This window comes from Scardinius erythrophthalmus (genome assembly GCF_964197995.2).
Source record: "Scardinius erythrophthalmus genome assembly, chromosome: 13".
Lineage (NCBI taxonomy): Eukaryota > Metazoa > Chordata > Actinopteri > Cypriniformes > Leuciscidae > Scardinius > Scardinius erythrophthalmus.
This window is the reverse complement of record NC_138233.1, coordinates 21,519,559-21,540,565: the sequence shown is the minus strand read 5'-3', so window position 1 is coordinate 21,540,565 and position 21,007 is coordinate 21,519,559. Positions and strand designations below refer to the sequence as shown.

General features: G+C 40.4%; 1 protein-coding gene across 1 annotated transcript in view; it reads left to right on the top strand.

Annotated features, from left to right (window-relative positions):
* LOC308700468 (teneurin-2-like) overlaps window positions 1-21,007 on the top strand; it is a gene marked incomplete at its 5' end in the record, with an annotated part of 70,108 nt that overhangs the window by 35,039 nt on the left and 14,062 nt on the right. The window contains 14 exons of the mRNA XM_081382102.1: window positions 32-232; window positions 360-545; window positions 969-1,058; window positions 7,199-7,345; window positions 8,291-8,501; window positions 8,877-8,996; window positions 9,555-9,816; window positions 10,200-10,467; window positions 13,502-13,645; window positions 14,590-14,839; window positions 15,007-15,027; window positions 15,166-15,395; window positions 18,177-18,331; window positions 18,591-19,480. Of these exons, the coding sequence (XP_081238228.1) occupies window positions 32-232; window positions 360-545; window positions 969-1,058; window positions 7,199-7,345; window positions 8,291-8,501; window positions 8,877-8,996; window positions 9,555-9,816; window positions 10,200-10,467; window positions 13,502-13,645; window positions 14,590-14,839; window positions 15,007-15,027; window positions 15,166-15,395; window positions 18,177-18,331; window positions 18,591-19,480 (3,175 nt within the window). The remainder of the gene's footprint in view (window positions 1-31; window positions 233-359; window positions 546-968; window positions 1,059-7,198; window positions 7,346-8,290; window positions 8,502-8,876; window positions 8,997-9,554; window positions 9,817-10,199; window positions 10,468-13,501; window positions 13,646-14,589; window positions 14,840-15,006; window positions 15,028-15,165; window positions 15,396-18,176; window positions 18,332-18,590; window positions 19,481-21,007) is intronic.

Sequence of the window (21,007 nt, the reverse complement as noted above, 5' to 3'; positions counted from 1 at the left end):
CTCATTCATGACTCCCACATGTTGTACGCAGTTGACTGCTTGGATCCAACCTGCTCAAATAATGGCATCTGTGTGAACGGAGAGTGCCACTGTAAACCAGGCTGGGGCGGACCCAGCTGTGAGCTGCCCAGAGCACAATGCCCAGATCAGTGCCACGGTCACGGTGCTTTTATTCCAGACACAGGCGTCTGCAGCTGTGACCCCAATTGGATGGGCCCTGATTGCTCTGTTGGTCAGTCTGCATGTTTGATTGTACCCTCTGTAATAATGTTTTAGCATAACCTTTCATTTCATTATTCCTGATTTCTAATGTATGATATGTAAATTGTGGCAATACTGCTCTATTCTTCTTTCCTCAGAGGTTTGCTCGGTTGACTGCGGGACACACGGCGTATGCATGGGTGGCTCGTGCCGCTGTGAGGAGGGCTGGACGGGTGCGGCTTGTGACCAGCGTGTGTGCAACCCACTTTGCGTGAAGCACGGCACCTGTAAGGATGGGAAGTGCGAGTGTGAGCAGGGCTGGAATGGAGAACACTGCACCATCGGTAGGCATATGCCCACCCCTGACCCAGACTGTGACTTTTTCCTGCTCCCTACACTCACCATTACAACAGATACCACATGCTCTGCTTATACTGTTCTCATAAACATTGTATAGAGACCTTCCTCTTATCTGTCCTTGAAGCTTAACACAAGAGGCTCCTGTTTTTGGATCATCATTGTTGGTCCTGGGGCAAAATTCGTATCAACCAGTTAGATTTCAAGAAAAAGGGGTTAGAACTAAAGTTAGGGTCTAGAACTCTCTCATTTTAGGCACAGATTGTCGTTTGGGAAATTCCTTCACCAGGACCAGCAAAGGATGTTGATCTTGGAACATGACCTATTCACATGCAGCTCAGGGATTTAGGAGAACTCCAGGAAAAATTGATACTTGTGGTTCTAGTGATCATCCTTGTGTGATCCATCAGGATGGGGTATAGAGTACATCACTATAAAACCTTTCCCTTTCCCAAATTCTGCTCAAAATGCTTGTGGTCCTCCTCAGAGTCTACACATTGGTGAGGTGCATAGAGGGCAAATGCTGTAGCGGCTACAAAAGCAGGCGTTTGTGAGCACCCATCTAGATCAAAAAAACTTTTTTTTTGTTTTTGTTTTTAAATAGGACACCCTATGCCAGGGGTTGTCTAAAACTCTGTAGGAACATTGCCGTCCAGGAGCTGGATCAAACACCCCTGTCCTACAGTCTTATGAAAACCACAGACACAAGTGACAGTCATTGCAGGACCGCAAGTACAAATCAAGTGCGTCATTAGAGTCAGGGCCCAAATCTCTGGAGAAGTTTTAAGCTTTTAGATAATAGTGGAGAATAGCAAACTAAAAATCTTCCCTTCAAATCTCTATGTAATCACATTACCATAGGTTTATATGAGTTGTAAATAGGGCATTAGACACACCAAGGAGAAATCAGGAACAGCAGGGTCAATAGGTGTAGGAAAGATCAATGATGGCTGTGCTCAGGTGCAATAGTGTGTGGTAGTTATTGAGGATAATTAGACTGTTCCTCTGTCTGGTGTTGGACTTAGAACAGATTTAGTTGTGTTTGATCATGCCTCAAACAGCAGAGGCAGATGAGTGGGCTGCTGGGTAATGAACAGTCCTTGCGGAATAGCTGCGGCTGATTGAAGGCAGAGGCGTCTTCACCTTGATAAGTCACACCTCTTTTTGCCTTGACTTCTCTCTTTCAAAAATAGACTCAAATTTTCCTTTTCCTTTCTATCATCTTCTGTGGGCGTGTGTGTGCATGTTTGTGTGTCACTCCAAAGATGATCTGACAAAGACTGAAAGTGCACTGCCTTTAATCCTTCTCCCCATTGTACACCACGACAGGAAGTCTGTTTATCGTCTCCAAACTCTTTCTGTAGGCTAAAAAACCCTTGTGCTTCCATCTTCAGTTTCCATTTTTATTTCTTAGAATTCTTCTGTTTTTAACTGATTCAAATGCAGCAAACACATGTATTCATTTGTCTTCTTGTTTTGATGCATTTTTGTTCTCTCTGAATGTCCTCTCTGATGCAGACTTTTGGGATGGGAGTATTGAAGGTATTGTACCTCGTCGTACTGTGACTAGTGCTAGCTGAACTTTAGTCTGGTTGTGAGCAACTCCTCCGCCTCTGATAGCTTGGCTGCATAGCGACTGTGTGCTTCTGTTTGTAGAGTAGCCGTGGTGGAGTAGAATGTTGTGTCGAGTAGGTTCATAGTGCTAGTCTGTGTTCTTCAGCGTGTGTGTTTATATTCGTGTTGTCAGTTGATGATAGTATAGCTCTAATCATCTGTTTTGCACTTTGAAATGACCCTCTCCAACAGCATTAACTGAGCTACGGAAACTGTCCAATCTGTCTGATCTACTTGGAAAGAGCAATGACTTGTCAGTCCTTCAGAACTTAGGATAATAAAACTGTTACACATATTATTGATGTTTATTAATCCAAAATATTGACCACATCTTACAGTTATTACAGAGAGAATCCTGCTGGAGTAACTTTGTTCAAGTTGTTGCTTGAGTCAAAGAACAATATATGACATAATATTAAATCTCAATGCCAGTGCAACTGGTTCCACTCGAACAGGCACCTCTTGAATGCATGGAATAGAGGTTTATCTGTACAGCTCCTCTTTGCTTACCTCCGCTACACCAAATCATCATCGACTTTACGAATCCTACCGCGGGAAAGGTTTGACTTGTGAATGCTAATTTGGTGATTAGATGGTCCTATAAGGTTATCTTTTAATTTAAGCACAATCTTATAATGATGAGCCAAGACATTGCCATGATGTCACAGCCAGTCAGTCTGTCAGGTCTGTAGCGGAGCAAAGGTTTGAAGACAATCTTGCAGAGTAAATTAGATCGTGTAACAAATTTTAAATATCTAATTGAAAAGAACCAATAGAGTTTAATGACATTTAAATTTAACTCTATTGCTCCCTTAAGTACTGAGCTTTGTTATCACCACAGTAATACTGTACGAGAATCCTATGCACAACAGGACCACACTCTTGCAATGCGTAGACCACGCAATTGCATTAACCTTAAAGTCTTTCTTTTTGTAGGCATTAGTTTGTGCATCTTTGAAGAAATTCACAGAATGGTGCCAAAACTGGAGCAACATGAGGTTAAGTGCCTTGGTCAAGAGCACAATAGTGATGGCTTCTTGTGGCGGATGGAACCGGCAAACTCCAGTTAATAAACTTGAGCTGTAACCACTACAGTACACCACCCCCATTCTCTTCAACTGCTGAAGGAGCAGAGTTAAAGGCTGGGCCAACTACATGACTCTAAGCAAAATGGGAATGCCTGCTTTTAAGTACACTGCAGTTTCTACTGGAGGTAGAGTAGTGCTCACCAGCTCTTAGCAGTCTGTTTGAGTCTGGCTTTATGTTTGCACAGAACAGAGATGTAGGAGGCAGTCATCCTACTCTCTACTTCCATCAAGTCCACCTCAGACAAAAGAGCTAAATTAGAGGAAACTGCAAAGTGGAGACAAAGTAGATCACATAGATTTTGCTCTACCTGAGGGATGCAGATATTGCGAGGAAAGGGATCGGGAGGGAGTGGATCCTACAAGCAATGTTTTTACTGCACATATTTCGGCACACAGGGTGCAGGGCCACAGGAGGCATGGTAATGACTTTTGTCTCTGTGCCTGCATGAGTTCCAACTCATAGGATGATTACTAATGGAGGGGCAGGAGTGTGTGTGTTTTCCTTAGAAGGGAGAGTACAGTGTGTTTGCAGGGAGTGTAGGATAATGAAGAGTTTAACTGCAGGGCCCACAGTGATCACCTGAATGCTCATGCATCAGTTGATAGGAGCGAGTCTAGAACAAGAGCTAGTGATAATAGCTACTCGATTTAAATGCACATCTCTAATTGGCTGAAATGACTGCAGATTAATGGCCACTGGAGGCATTGACTTTGTATGCTAGAGTATCCTGAGTGGATGTGAGTTACACTTGATCAAATGCATGATTGGCTCATGAGTGGAAACCACACCCACCCTGGTAAAGAAGCATACAAGACAAATGCATCCCAGCTTCCCAACTTCACATCTGTTTGGTGGATTTCCTTTTAAGGAATGGCATTATCCCCTTCTGCTAAAGTTCAGAAGCCATTTGAGTGAGAATTTTCAGCTCCTCGCTATGCCTATGTTGAAATTCAGAATGTTATTTGACTTTGTAGTAGTACATGAAACAGTATAGGTGAGGAAAACCCAGACAGAGGGCATTTAATACAGTAGGTGCTCACTCCCTGTGGGACTTTATCGGTCTCTTCCTAAGGCGAATTTGGAGGATTTATGAATCTAACCTTTATTTTATGACCTTTAAAGACGAGAGGGCTGCAGGCCAGTGGACGGGTGCCGTTTTAGGAGGAGCACTAGATTTATCTTCCACACATTCTTTCTCCTCCTCAAAATCCCATCCTTTAAGACATTTATTTCTCCTTCCTTCCTGCCTTTCATTCCTTCATTCCTTCCTTCTTTCCTGCCTTTCATTCCATCCTTCCTTCCTTCCTTCCTTGCTTCCTTCCTTCCTTCCTTCCTTCCTTCCTTCCTTCCTTCCTTCCTTCCTTCCTTCCTTCCTTCCTTCCTTCCTTCCTTCCTTCCTTCTTTCCTTCTTTCTTTCTTCATTACTTATTTTACGCTTCATTACTTTACTCTTTCTTTCTTTCTTTCTTTCTTTCTTTCTTTCTTTCTTTCTTTCTTTCTTTCTTTCTTTCTTTCTTTCTTTCTTTCCTTTTTTTCCATTTTTCCTTTCCACCAATACATCTGTCTCTTTCTATCCATATCTCCATCCATCATTGGCTAAATGTTGCTATGCAGTGTGCTTCTTTCCCAATCTCACCTTTGCGTATCTCTCTCATACCGTGTGCGCTGACCCATAACTCAAGGCAATCTCAGCTCCTTTTTAAGTAGATTACAATAGAGTCAACCCACATTACTTTAGCCAGATAGCTTAATAGTTTGTGAAACCCCACTTTATTCTAGTTAGTGTGCTGAGAATCGACTGGCCTTTGGCATGAAAGAGGGACCCTATTCAGTGCTGCTCAATGAGGAAGATCAATGGTCACCATAGATTTTACTGTTCTGGTGTTTCATAAGTATTTGGCTGCTTAAAATGGCAGCTCCATTTAAAAGGCAATCATTGCTAAGTGACTTTTCTCTCAGCTCAATATTGCGTGACAATCGATGCATAGCAGGCTGTTAATGTGGCATCTCAAGGACCCCAGACATTGAAAATTACATTAATTAAAGCAACATTTGATTTGAGTTACAATGGTTGATGCATCCCAGTGCATGCTGGGTTTTCACACTTCTCTGATCAAGGCCATTTCTTTTTCCCTCATCACAAATCATCTGAAGTGTCACCTATGCTAGGTCAGCTGCCTAATACTATATAGCCTTGTGATGAAGGAGACTGGCTCCTTCCAAAAGGCTGTGTTTCCAGGGCAACCATAAGCAGAGGCTGTGACACGCTAACAGAAGTGTTAACTGTTGGAGATTAAACTCCGAGACACCAGCAGTGGTTTCTGATGACACAGTGTGGGGTCACAGCATGGATTTTGTTTTACAGCGAGGTAAGAGACGATGCCCACGGCTGTGCTGAGAATTTTAGACCGCATGTTTTATTTACACACAACTCCTGATGACTCGGAAATGTCAGGTCACATCTCCAGGGTGCTTAATTATGGACTGGTGCGGCTAAAGAAGAATAGTGCTCAGTCTTTTTATTTTTATTTTGTGTTTGTATATCTCAGTATCTGGCTATCCCAGAGAGAGCTTCCTTAAAACATTCACATCAATCCATGCTCTTCTTTTTAAAACTTTTGTGACGAGATTGTTTTCCGCTTGTCTCTTTTAGGATGACTGTTTATCCCCTAACTGCATACATTAAACACCCACATACATGCCACATTTCACTCCAAAAAACCTGTGGTATATTTATCAAATCACTTCTGTCTCTATCTATAAAACATCTTTTAAACAAGTATACTTCCACACATCTGTTTTCTCCCACACTATGTTCTTTTTCTAAAGTCTTTGTTTCTCTCTCTCTCTCACACACACACACACACACACACACACACACACACACACACACACACACGTGCACACACACACAAACGCATACACGCATTCACACACATACACACACACAGTCTCATACCTCAACCTAAAGAGCCGTCCTAATCTGATCTGTGGACTCCGGTCTGTCCTAACCACATTCTTACATGAGAGCATTGCTCTCTATCCAGACAAATCAAATCAGCTACTGTAAATGAACAGTCGGAGAGTGTATGTGCTCTTTACAAATATCCCCTCCTGAATGGATGAGTTCAGATAAATTCATTTGCTACCAACAGCATCTATCAGTGGAGACTACCGAAGATAATTTAATTGCTCTCTGAGAGTTTGAACTGATCTGAGGTGTGAATAGTAATGCTTTTCATATACTTCACCCCCTCAGACAGGCATTGAGTGCATTGGTGGCAGATATATATGTGTGTGTGTGAGCACTGATGCATGTCTACCTATAGTGTTACGGCCAAAAGTTTGAAAACCTAGATACATATTACCATAAAGGATCATTCTGATTTGCATTTCATGTTCATTTGTGGCAGTCAGTTTTGATTGTCTGGATTATGTCTGCCGTTTTCATGTTAATATGCTTTGTGTGCTGTCTCAGAGCTGGTGCAAACAATGCCAAAATTAAGTTTTTTTCTAATCATCTACTAATTTTGGTTCAGTGGAGATTCAAAGTTTAGCAAATAAACAGCTGAACAAAAAGTTTTTTGTCAAGATCAATTTATGAAAACTAAAAAAAAAAGAAAGATGGTAACAAACTGCATAACTAGAAAACAATTTAAAAGCCAAAAGTATTTTTTGTTTTAAATCACAAAATAGATATTTACAAATATATTCAATAACTATTCAATAGTAATTCCATTTATTTTAGTTCTATTTGATTCCATTAAATTTAATTTAGTTTAATTCAACTTTAAAGCAAACCTAAAGCCTAGAAACCATTTCTAGCTTGTTTTCCAAATTTTAGGTCACAATCATTGACACATCAATGCTCTTATGACTGGCATGATGGATTTCTGCCTTTCTCAATCCAACTTCCTTCTCTCTCTGGCTCTTGCAGATGGCTGTCCTAACCGATGTAATGGAAATGGACAGTGTCTGCTGGGTCAAAACAGCTGGCACTGCGAGTGCAAAACTGGATGGAGAGGCACGGGCTGCAGTGTCGCCATGGAGACTTCATGTGCAGACAACAAAGACAATGAAGGAGGTGAGAGATCTTTTGTTTACTCTCTGGGAACTTTGTGTCAAAGACTGCATGTTATTGGAACAGTCACATGTGCACAGGAACAGCTGCTGTGTGTATTTTTGGTGTATTTTACATAATTCCAAATGGAATTGAGCAAAGATATTTACAGATTTCACAGACATTTATCCTGTTTGCCATTGTTCCTGCAAACAGGTAGTCTAAACCCAACCTTACACCATTAATTGAGCAAGAAGTTGCTGTCAGACAGTTTATTAGCACCACAGTATTTACACTTTTCGAGGAAGTCATCCTATGAATGGCTTGCTTATAGTTGTCTCAACAAATTAAGCTGCCAAAGTTTTTTTAACATCAAACAGATTACACCCCACAGCTTTAGTGTATTTCATTTCTCTGATGGAATGAGAGTGAATGTTAAGTACACTCAGTCGTTTGAGGTTTTGGAGGTAAATGTGAAATTCTAACCAGACTTGGCAACTTTCTGTCTGTCTGTATGTATATTTCTCTTCACAATTCATATGAATTTCATAGGAATAAGCTAGCCTTTGAATTATGATGACTGTGCTCAGAAAATAAATAGAATTGGACTGTTGGCTTTCATCTGAAACAAGGAATTACAAAAAGGACGTCAGATGTTCTGCAGTAAGTAATTTAAATCAAAGCCTAAAGGTGAGGAAAAGAAGAAAGCACTTTTCAAACTCTTTGGTAAACGAATACTGGGACTGAGGTAAAATTCTAATCCCACATCTTTGTGTTCAAAACGAACGAGAACACTTTGATGAAACGGCCTCTTGTTCAACAGATGAAGAATGTTTCTTTTTCTTTCTTTTTTTTTCAACAGAGAAGGAGATGAATAGAGAAATCTTTTGCAGCCTTAGGCAGCTCTGATTGATTGTGCACCATTGTAATATGACATTACTCATCACACCACTGTTTTGTTTCTTTTAGATGGTCTGACTGACTGTATGGATCCAGACTGTTGTATCCAAAGTCCCTGCCAAAACAGTCCACTTTGTAGAGGGTCTAGGGATCCCTTACAGGTCATCCAGCAGGGCCAGCACCCTGAGCAAAAAGTCCGCTCCTTCTATGACCGTGTCAAGATGCTAGTGGGCCGGGACAGCACACATATAATCCCTGCAGACAATCCCTTTAACGCAAGGTAACTTGCTCTACTGCATAAAACAACTTCCCACCTGCTTAGTTGGGAAGTGAGTAATTGTCATGTCTCCTGCATTGTATGGTTGGAGAAAAATGAAATATCCACTGAAGTACACACAATTTGTTGAGAGAACATTGAATGCTGAGATAGTTATTGTCAGTTTATTTCGTAACCCTGAGCTATTTTTGAGGAACTGTATTGATTGGTGCTACAGCATCTTCCTGTCTATCTTCTACTGGATATTTCATAGAAAGACTGACAGATTAGTTCACTAATGAGAAATTTATGATAATTTTTATTTTATTTTATTTTTTTATGCTATCTCTTTGGATATATTGGTTATAGATGTCATCTTGTTTGTTCTGTGTTCTCCAGTCTGGCATCACTGATCAGAGGTCAGGTAGTGACTACAGATGGAACCCCGCTGGTGGGAGTTAATGTGTCATTTGTCAAGTACCCCCAGTATGGCTACACCCTCACACGCCAGGATGGAACGTAAGTTCAATGTAGTATTTCATTTCATTCATTTCATCATTCAGAGTTGTATGCCATTCAGAATGGAATTGATAATACCACTTAAATAATTCCAGTTCAATTCCTGAATTCAAATTGAGGTAGGAAAGTGGATGCATAATCGCAATTTGAATTTTAATGTAAGAAATTCATGTAACTGATTTTTAACTAGAAAAGAATGGACGGATGGAACACACATCCAAGCAACAAACTACCCTTTCCCCTCTGAAACACTGATTATTTCTGCCGCCAAGCCTTATTTTGTGACTTACTTGTTTACATAAGCTTCTAGTGATTTAGAGAGCTACATTCTAAATGAACAAATCTTTATTAGATTCATTTAGAGCAGAGCAAACTCAGTCTTTCCACTGAAATGACTGCAATATATTAAAACAATGAATTATCCCTCCCAGCAAAATGGCATCTTTTAATGGTTTAAGCATTCAGAATGTAATAGCGCTATCAATAACCGAGAATATCACAAGTACTTTTTTTGCACTCTGTTTGCCTTTCCCCCTTGCTCTCTCTTTGTGTCATTAGATTTGACCTCATTGCCAATGGTGGAGCCTCTTTTACCCTACGCTTCGAGCGAGCTCCATTTCTGAGTCAAGAACGCACGGTCTGGCTCCCTTGGAACATTTTCTATGCCATGGACACTCTGATGTTAAAGACAGAGGAGAACACCATCCCAAGCTGTGACCTCAGTGGATTTGTGAGACCTGATCCTGTTGTAGTGGCCTCCCCCCTTTCCTCTTTCTTCAGTTCCAGGCCAGGAGAGAGGTCCATCATTCCAGAGACACAGGTGTGATGAGATCCTGGGTTCCTTGAGACCTCCATTACTGTAATTAGCAGATTAATGCATTTTGCACTGATGGGATTCTTCAGTTAGACTTTACCCTTCAATTTTGCTAATTTTAGTGCCCCAAATATTGTTCTTTTATTCATGCGCCCTGAGCACTCTCTCTTAAATAAGCTGACAGGTTGTTAACCTGACAAAACTCACAGGTCATCCCTCATCAGCCACTTTCATTCTAATTATACTCTTTCCGTTTTTTTGCCATTTCCCTGTCCTCTCATCTTTCTTAGTCTTTCTTCTGCCCTCTGACCTTCTTAATAATTTTCCTTTTTTGTTTGAAAATACCCTTTTCCTATGACATGAAAGTCATTCCTCCATCTGTCCACCAGGTTCTGCATGAGCAGCTAGAGATTCCTGGCACCAGTCTGAAGCTCTGTCACCTCAGTTCCCGGACCTCAGGTTACCGCTCCTTGCTCAAGATCACCATGACTCAAGCCGTGGTGCCCCTCAGCCTAGTCAAAGTCCATCTGATGGTTGCTGTGGAGGGCCACCTCTTCCAAAAGTGGTTCCACGCCTCACCTAACCTCGCTTACACCTTTATATGGGACAAGACTGATGCATACGGTCAGCGTGTCTACGGCCTCTCTGATGCAGTGGGTAAGCACACACTATCGATTGTGACTGAATGCATGGCTTAGTTATTAGCACACATGCTCCGACACAATTTCCCCATAAATGTTATCATCCCATTGTTCTTATCTATTTCGGTGAACATTAATTCATTGTTTGACCTGTATGAGCACATGCTCATGTTTTTGACGCAGAGTCGCTTGCTGTTAATCAGTGATGCACCTAAATTTCGCCAACCGCATATACTCCATTTCCTTTTATTGATTCCGGCCCAAACTGAAAATTCATTTTCATCTGAAACAGTTTTGAAAGGCTGAAATAATTTACCAAAACGGTGATGTTTAATTAGCACTTCTCAGATGGCACTTTTTTGACTGTTTCAGTGTCTATTTTGTGCACATGAACCGATCATCTCTTTACTGCTAGTTATTAGGGGTTGTGAAATTAATCGTTTCTATGATGCATCGCGATGCAGACGAGGACGATTCGGTATTGGTTCAGTAATAGACCATAACCGATTATAATGTACGTCATTTGTCGCGTACGTGCTTTGTCGCGGTAGCATATTATGGCAGAGGGAGGCGAGACGCTAGTGCGAGTAATTAAAAATGCTCTAACTACTTTAAAAGCCTACATCTGAGCTTTTATGAACAACCTGGTAAGCACGACCTGGAGAAGACACATGCTGTATGTCATGCACAAATAAAATATGCAGGGGTAATACCACTAACTTGAGAAACCACGTCAGCCGTTTTCACTCCGAGCTGTTAACGCCTGGCAGAGCTACTGTCTCATGTATGTCGTAGATGAATAGCAGCTATCAATTTTAGTATTTACTTTTGTGTGTTCTAAATGCTCCTGTTGTCTTTTGTGCCCAGACTTGTGTTTTGTTTGATGTTTGATACATTCAAGAAGCGTGTTTTCTTTGAGCAGGTAAAATTGAAGGTTCAATTCATATATCTGACTGCTTGTATTCATTGACAGAATTGTATACATGTGAAGTAAAATTGAAAATTGAGGATGCAGTACATCGTGATATCGAATTGAACTGAATCGATGACATGTAAATCGTAATCGCACCGAACCGTGAGAACAGTGTAGGTTCACACCCCTACTAGTTATAGCACGAAATATGCATGAATGAACATCAGAAGGTATGTACAGTAGAAAGAAACAGTACAACTTACTGAAATCTGTCTTGTCTCATGTAATCGCTTAATCAGTGTTTCATTTGCAGAATGACATCAATAAAACCGATTGTATAACAATCTGTCACGTAACTACTTTTATCTCAGGAAAGCCATTCAGTGTTCATAGCTGAATATGTAGCCTTTGGTGCAGTTTAATTGCTTATATACAGCTTCATTTTTGAGTGTTGATTAGTAAATAAATTTGATTAATTATTTGATTATTAAATAAAATGTATTTTTGGTTTTGGTTTTAGGCTAAATTAAAAAAACTTTAATTTAGGTTTTGGTAAAAAAAATATTTTTGGTGCATCACTACTGTTAATACAAATTGTTTGGCGGATGACTTTCAGTTCATAACAATTACAGAAAAGGAATGTAACCGTAAAATGTAAGTTATGCGCTGGTAAATGCATAAAACACATCACTCAAGTGCATTAAACTGCACAAATGCTGTCAGCACTTGACGTGGTACCCGGCCCACATTAAACTCTGCTCTTATAGTTAATGGTACTGTAAGTGCTCTCATGCTTTGGAGAACTTGAGTCGTGCTTTTTTCCAACCGCACCATTTTTCAAATTCGTCTTGTCATGTTTTTCACTACTGTAAATTACGTTACTGATAGATGGTCTCCGTGTCACAACACACAAATCTAGTGTAACTAATCCGTTATAAAATTGTCACCCTCCGGATTGGCTTGTGACACTGCGAAATTCACCTGCCAAATATAAAATTTACCCACTTTTGCCAATTGACGGTCGTTGATTTGGGACCCTGGCCGGCTGTGTTGACCGTTCAGCATCCTGGACACACATCAGTTAAACAGGAATGGTTAATCGGTCACTCTACTGACTGAACACAGTGAGAGTTAACACATCAGACAGGATTTGTGCTCATCCGTGTGAACGTAGGACCCAAGGATCATTCAGCCTGACCGTCCCTGTCAGAAAAACACACAGGTTCAGAGAGCAGCCGCAGTGAGCCGAAGGAAACGCTGAGAACAGCACTCTGTCTAGGGTGACCTCCTTATAACACCCACTAATCTCTCTTTGTCTTTCCCTTGCTTTCCCAGCCTGCCTGCCTTCCAGCTCTCGATCTCTTCGTCTTTTTTATTATATTTTGGGGTTCTTATACCCTCAGTTCCTCTCGCGTCTATGCAGCTATAAATTCTCACCTGCCTCGTTGGTATATATCCATATGTATTTATGCTAATGGCTTCATGGAGTTGTGATCCACTTTTCATGAACTGGAAGGAGAGTTTTTGTGGAAACACAGATCTTGTAATGACCCTGTGGCAGCAGCACAGATCACACAATCCTGTTTGAAAAGTTAAATCTGAAGTCATGTCCAGCCACAGGGTGTCTGAACAAATCATGTTCACACTTTACCAAGGTGCTTTGTGGTTGTGAAAGCACCCAAGCTGCAGTGATTTGTGAAGGCTTGCCCAGAACCTGATATGTCCTACTTCTGCCCAGCAGTTGGCAAAGCTGGAATGAGAAATGTGATGATTGTTGCAGGGTCACTTATTGCTTTTGGTTGCCTCATATGTGTCTCTAAGTGCTGATTTTTTTTTTTTTATTATTAATTTAGCATTTGGTTTTCGAATAAATATTGATATTCTTCCTCACTATTTCCTTGCTAGATTCCCCATCCAATCTGCTTGCATTGTATGTAAATTAATCATCTTTAATATTGGCCTGTCATGTAGTTAATTAATTATATGCTGTTTTGATACATTTCTCTCTCTCTCTCTCTCTCTCTCTCTCTCTCTCTCTCTCTCTCTCTCTCTCTCTCTCTCTCTCTCTCTCTCTCTCTCTCTCTCTCTCTCTCTCTCTCTCTCTCTCTCTCTCTCTCTCTCTTTCTCTCTCTCTCAGTCTCTGTGGGGTATGAATATGAATCATGTCTTAGTCTGGTGTTGTGGGAGAAGAGAACGGCTATGCTTCAGGGCTATGAGCTGGAACCTTCCAATCTGGGCGGCTGGTCTCTGGACAAACACCACATACTCAACCTGCGCAGTGGTATGAGCCTTCTGTTCTAATTTGGGGGCAAATGCATCTGTTATTCATTCATTCATTCAATCATTCATTCATTCATTCAATCATTCATTATTTAAATTTTTTGCACATTTTAGTTAATTCTTTCATGTTCGTCAAATGATGCATATATATATTAAATATATAATAATTATAATATATATGTATTATAGCTGTTTCTTGAGCACCAAATCAGCATATTAGAATGATTTCTAAAGGATCATGTGACACTGAAGACTGGAGTAACAGACCTTAGTCAAGTTTGACTTTAACGCAGATGAAAACGAGTCTGTGAAGGACAGATGTAGAGTCTGTATAAAGGTTTTATGTCATTTTTGCTTACTAAAAGATTTCGTTTTTTGGAAAGATGTTTTGTCAGCTGAAAATCGGTATGTTGCTAAACAACAGTGCAATCTATTTAACGCACTCTATTCTATCCCTCACAGTCTTGATTTCAGTTGTAATAATACATTATGACTATTTTTACTATATTTCTGATCAAATAAATGCAGCCTTAGTGAACATAAGAGATTTTTTTCAAAAATATTTCAAAGATTTGATCATTTTGTGAACTCTGTTGTGTAATAAGTAATTATACTCATTTCAAATTAGAGTCTTGATTGTCACTGGTTAAACTGTAAAATAACGTTTTCCAGACCAGTCTCAGACCAGCTGAGTCTGAGATTTGGAATGAGTGGAGGGCCATACCTCTGTGACACACTGAAAATCTGATGCAATGTAATCCTTGGCTGCTTTTAGTGGAATAGCCTCCTCTTTTGATCAATAATTTAATGTAATCCCCTGAAAATGTGGTTGTAATGTTCATAAATGGCTCAGGTAAACCACTTTTACTAAAATGGTCTTTTGAAAATGGCTCTTTCTTTTTTTCCATTTAAATAGTTATTGTTTCTTTATTTGTCTGACACCAGGCATCCTTCATAAGGGCAGCGGTGAGAACATCTTCGTGTCCCAGCAGCCACCCATCATCACAAGCATCATGGGTAATGGGCGTCGGCGAAGCATCTCATGCCCGAGCTGTAATGGCCTGGCTGATGGAAATAAGCTGCTGGCACCTGTAGCCCTGGCAGCAGGCATTGATGGCAGCCTTTATGTCGGAGACTTGAATTTCGTACGCAGAGTTTATCCCAACCTCAATACCACACGCATACTGGAGCTCAGGTATTGAAAAAGGGCCAGAGGAGACTTTTATTTTACTAATAATTTATAAAAATCAATAGAAATTACTCTTATATAGGTATACTCTTAAATTAAATATACAGTATATGTTTGCCATCTCATCGTATTAGCACCATAATTGTGATTCTTGTTCTTTTCTTCATTTACAGAAATAAGGATTTTCGACATAGGTGAGCCTCTAACTTTAAGTTTGTCTCTCACATTTGACTCTTCGGTTGGATTATTCACTCAATATAATGATAGAGCAACACATTATAGCTAATTACATAATTGCAGGACTGACTCTGTAATTACCTAATTTTTCATAGTAACAACCCGACTCATAAGTACTTCCTGGCTGTGGACCCAATCTCCGGGGCTCTGTTCATCTCTGACACAAATTCACGGCGAATCTACAAGGTGCGATCACTCACAGGGGGAAGACTTTTGGCCGACAATGCCGATGTGGTGGCGGGCACAGGAGAGCAGTGCCTTCCTTTCGATGAGAGATGCGGGGACGGGGGAAAAGCTGTAGAAGCCACTCTCATGAGCCCCAAAGGTGAGGTGGAAACATCGAAGAATACCATAGCAAAAGTTAAATCAGTTGTTTTAGTTTTAAAGCTTATAGAGCTGGTAAGTCCCGCCCCTTCCGCAAAACCCCGCTGGACCGCAAAGTTGAAAAACCGTCAATGCAAGTGAATGGGAGAAAATAATTATTTTCTGGTCCCGTTTGAATTGTGCCATGAATGTGAACATATGTTGTCTGTGAATTTTTTATATAACTTTTCGTGTAAAGAATGATACAATTTAGCGGGTAGAAGTTTGATACGGTAAGACTTTGTGTGAGAGCACTTTGTGGACTACAACTCTCGACGCATTTGAAACGTCAACACCACTAGCACACGGACACTAGCTCACGGATCCCGCTAAACACGGCTGTGTCTTTGGTGCACTTCACTGCCTTCTTTCAGGGAGAGGACAAAATCGTTGAGGTTGGCAAAAACCACGGGTAAGTCAACTTTATGGGGTGACGTCACATAAGCGACATGTAGTCTTTCTCGTTATGTCTTTTCCACAACTGCTAGCCGAAGAATCATATCATATACTGTCAAACTCGTAACATGAAAAGTTATATAAAAAATTCACAGACAACATATGTTCACATTCATGGCACAATTCAAACGGGACCAGAAAATAATTATTTTCTCCCATTCACTTGCATTGACGGTTTTTCAACTTTGAGGTCCAGCGGGGTTTTACGGAAGGGGCGGGACTTACCAGCTCTATTGCATGGGTTATCCCCTTCACATCAGTTGAAATCACGCTAACATCTTCACACTTGTCTGAGGTGAAGAAATGTTTCTGCAGGCTGTCTTTACATCTGTTTCCTTTGTAGCAGTGACACCTAACAAGGATAAAAAGAGCCTTATCCTCCAGCAGCTTCCACAATCACAGAGAACGTTCAACCTTAAGCTATTAATTAATTTCTGAATGTGCTATGGGGAGTGCGAGTCTCTGGCTTCGATTATTGGAGTCTCTTGGTATTCTCTCTCTCTCCGTCTGTCTTTCAAAGATAATTTTACTTAATGTGCTGGCTCTTTTAACTCTCAGATGTTACAGTTCAGAGCTGTGAGTGAGCATATTTCTGTATTATACAGAGTTTGTGTTTAGGTAGATCAAATAAAAAGAAAAATCACAGCAAGTTTTCTTGAATATTTCATTTTCTCCTAGATCAGTGGTTCTCAACTGTTTTTAGCATGGAACCCTAATTTGTCCATGGTCATTAAGCCATGACCCTATTTTTTTGTAATTTGACCTAATTCCAAAAAAAAAAAAAAAAATATATATATATATATATATATATATATATATATATTTTTTTTTTTTTTTTTTTTTTTTTTTTTTTTTTCAAACATTCCTTTTGCCATTAATTTTGTTAATCCAGTGAGATTTTTGTATGCACAAGGAGTCTGACAACAGCCGGTATGATCCACATGGAGATCTGATCATCATCGAGTCCGTCTGGGATTACATGAAGAAACTGAAAAAACTGAGACAGACTAAATCCAGAAGAACTGTGGCAACGTCTCCAAGACGCTTGAAGAAACCTTCCTGCAAATCTATCTGAAAAACTATGTTCATGTGTACCTGGACAAAAGCTGTTTTAACAGCAAAGGGTGGTCACACTACATATTGATTTGATTAAATTTCATTTTTACACAAGTGCCTAAAGATTTTCACAGTACTGTAGCCTTGCAGGAAGGTTTCTTTATTACTCGGGTCAGTTGTCTCATTTGTGTTTAGTTTTTCTGCTTAAAGAGGAGTTACGGTAACATCTGAGACAGAGATGATAAGTAAACTGAGAACTTGATTAATTCTCCTGAGCTATGAAAGAGCAACATCTGAACAATTACATTTTACCTCTAGAGATTCTCATTAGCTTGTTGTATATAAACTGAAATTAATTTTAAAGGGTTTATACTAGTTTATGAATTTTAATATTATGTACACCAATGATTATAAATAACATAAAAATGTATTTAAAAACATAAAAAAACGTATTAAATCTCCATTTATAAATTTGTATGAATATAATTCTACATACATGCAATGGGTGAAGTTCAACATAAACTGGAATTAAAGCACAACATATTCAACCAAAACAAATATATAGCAATGAAAAAAGAAAGATAAAGGTGCAATGATAAGTTAGAGCAGGTTTTCAAAGAGAAATCCAGGTTTGGTGTAAGGAAAAAATAGCCAGTCTGACACCAAACTGTCAAGGATGTCACATTTTCTGTATGTGACGTTGAATTTGAGCAGCTGGAGTGAGAGAAAGAAAGTAGAGAGGTGACAGACTACACAGGCCTCATTACCGATTCCCAGATGACTTCACAGTGAAAAGACTCAGTCAAGAGCACTCAGTCTCTCCCCTCATGCTATTTGTCTCCCTGTCTTTTTGTTCAAAGTCCCTCTGCACCATACACCTACACAGGTCCATTTTATGAACATCTTCTTGTCAGCACTTCGAGATATTCTCGTCTGCTCTGCCTTCTGTGTCTGATAAGGGGAATTGATGAGTTGACACAGGAGTGACGGTTGATGGACGTGTATTATTTGCTAGCTTATATAGGACAGGGACTTGGGAGGGAAAGACAAATTGAGAAGAGCCTGAAGATAAACTTAGAACAGGTTGAAACCAGATCGAAGATTCACTTGGTCTGATCATTAAGAACCACAGAAGACAAAAATAAACAAGTCTAACAGGCAAAGGGTTACTGTGTCTTTGTCACCCCTGAACTTCCTAGCTGACTCTTTACCTGTTTGTTTCTCTTTTCAGGTATTGCTGTAGATAAGAACGGGCTTATGTACTTTGTGGATGCCACCATGATTAGGAAAGTCGATCAAAACGGCATCATCTCTACTCTACTGGGTGCAAACGACCTCACTGCTGTGCGCCCACTGAGCTGCGACTCCAGCATGGATGTCAGTCAGGTCAGCATGTCGACAGCCCATGTTATAAATTGTTTGCAGTCAGAGACAGGAGCTTGGATGGTTCATTTGATCACAAAATCTACTTCTTTAAATCTTAAATCTTCAAAACAGACCCTCAAAGCTAAACATGCATATATGCAAGTATTAATCATGTCTAGCAGGCTTGCAAAACCTTAATCAGAAGCCCAGAAAATGATGCAAGAAAAGTCCTTGGTGAATCTAAAAGATTCTTTTCAACTTTAATTCGTTTTTTATCCAGGTGCGCTTGGAGTGGCCCACCGACTTGGCAGTAAACCCCATGGATAACTCTCTTTATGTGCTAGAGAACAATGTTATCCTACGCATCACTGAAAACCACCAAGTGAGTATCATCGCGGGGCGGCCTATGCACTGCCAGGTGCCTGGCATCGACTATTCCCTCAGCAAACTTGCCATCCACTCAGCCCTGGAGAGTGCCACGGCTATTGGCATCTCCCATTCAGGCGTGCTCTTTATCGCCGAAACAGACGAGAAGAAGATCAACCGCGTGCGGCAAGTCAGCACCAACGGAGAGATGTCGCTGCTGGCTGGCGCTGTGTCGGAGTGCGACTGCAAGAACGATGTCAACTGTAACTGCTTTGCAGGAGACGACGGTTACGCTACAGATGCCAGCCTCAACTCACCGATGTCTCTGGCTGTCTCACCCGATGGCACGCTCTACATTGCAGATCTCAATAACATTCGGATCCGCGCTGTGCGCACTAACCGACCGGGACCTTCAGCGCTGGGGCTATATGAGGTCGCGTCCCCTCAGGAACAAGAGTTGTATGTGTTTAACGAAGAGGGTCTCCACCTACAGACCATCAGTCTTGTGACAGGCCTGCCCCTCTACAACTTCAGCTATGGCCCTGATGGAGAACTGGCCACAGTGGTGGATAACTGCAATAATACAGTGAAAGTGCGTAGGGATGGGGCTGGGCAGGGTGGAGCGGGTCTGCTCAGGCTCATCCTACAGCCTGATAATCAGGTGGTTACGCTGGGACTGGATCCTGCAGGAAGCTTGCGCTCTATCTCTGCTCTCAACCAGGAGATCGTTCTGCTGGGATACAATGGAAACACTGGCCTGTTGGCCACTAAGGCAGACGAGACGGGCTGGACAACCTTTTACGAGTAAGTGTTTGTGGTCTATGACATGTTGTGTGTACATTAAATTCTTCATCTACACTCAGCAGAAGTTATATGTCGTATTTTCTCTATGTTCCATTCAGCTTGGAGAGTCAAAATGCCCAACATTATTCTCAGAAAAGCACTTGAAAAAGAACTACAGTACATTTATATTCAAATCCACAGTTTGAATGGAAAATAGAAAGCTTTGACAAGATGAGGGTGTAAGATGTCACATGAACATGGCGGCTCCTAGGGAGATACAATTCAATTCGATTCACATTTATTTGTATAGCGCTTTTCACAATACACATCGTTTCAAAGCAGTTTTAAAGAAAATGCATGAGCTCACATTGCAATTTCGAGTGATCTGTTATCAGAGGTAACTGTCTAAGTTATGTAGATACAAAGTTAATGATGAACATTCACTCTTAAGCAAATAAAATGCTGACAAATCAATAAAATGAGTCAAAACTAACATTTCTTAAGGATAAAACCTGATAGAACATCTACAGATGTTTGCAGAGACAGATGTTTAAAACACTGCAAAGGATCCTCTCTGGTGATTAAGCATACACTTGCTTACAAATGCTTGAATTGCACTTTTTGTGTCTTTTTGCAGTATACCATTCAAAAGTTTGGGGAAGTTCTTTTTTGAAAGAAATTAATACTTTTATTTAGCAAGGATGCATTAAAGGAGAACTCCGGTCAGTTTTAACATTGAGCTCATTTTTTTGTAAATTTGGAGTGCTGTCAATACAGAGAACAAAAATCGGTGTTGCCTACACCGTGTTATCCTCTTTTTAAAATTCCCACCCTGTTGACTTCAATGGGGCAAGTTTTAAACCAGCTTTTAGGCTCTTAACATCCTTGATGTGTCATTACAAGTGCCCAGCCATTGTGAGTGATTCCTTCAGAGTGATCACGGGTGAATCTGACTGCAGTAGATGTGAAAGATATGAATAAAAATGATGTTTATTCAGCCAGCGCACATACCTGTATTTTCTTCCTGTTTTCGGTTGAAGTCTATAGTAATCGATTGTCGAGTTCACGCGCGTGATCATAGGTAACTAAACCTATGCGTGTGAACTCGACAATCGATTACTATGGACTTCGACTGAAAACAGGATGTAAATACAGGTATGTGCGCTGGCTGAATAAACATTTTTATTAATATCTTTCACATCTACTGCAGTCAGATTCACCCGTGATCACTCTGAAGGAATCACTCACATGGCTGATGCACCTGTAATGACACATCAAGGATGTTAAGAGGCTAAAAGCAGGTTTAAAACTTGCCCCATTGAAGTCAACAGGGTGCAAATTTTAAAAATAGGATAACACGGTGTAGGCAACACCGATTTTTGACGTTGTTCTCTGTATTGACAGCACTCCAAATTTACAAAAAAATGAGCTCAATGTTAAAATTGACCGGAGTTCTCCTTTAAGTTGATCAACAGTGACGGAGTAGAAATTTATAGTCACAAAAAAAATTATGTTTCAAATAAATGCCGTCATTTTGAACTTTCTATT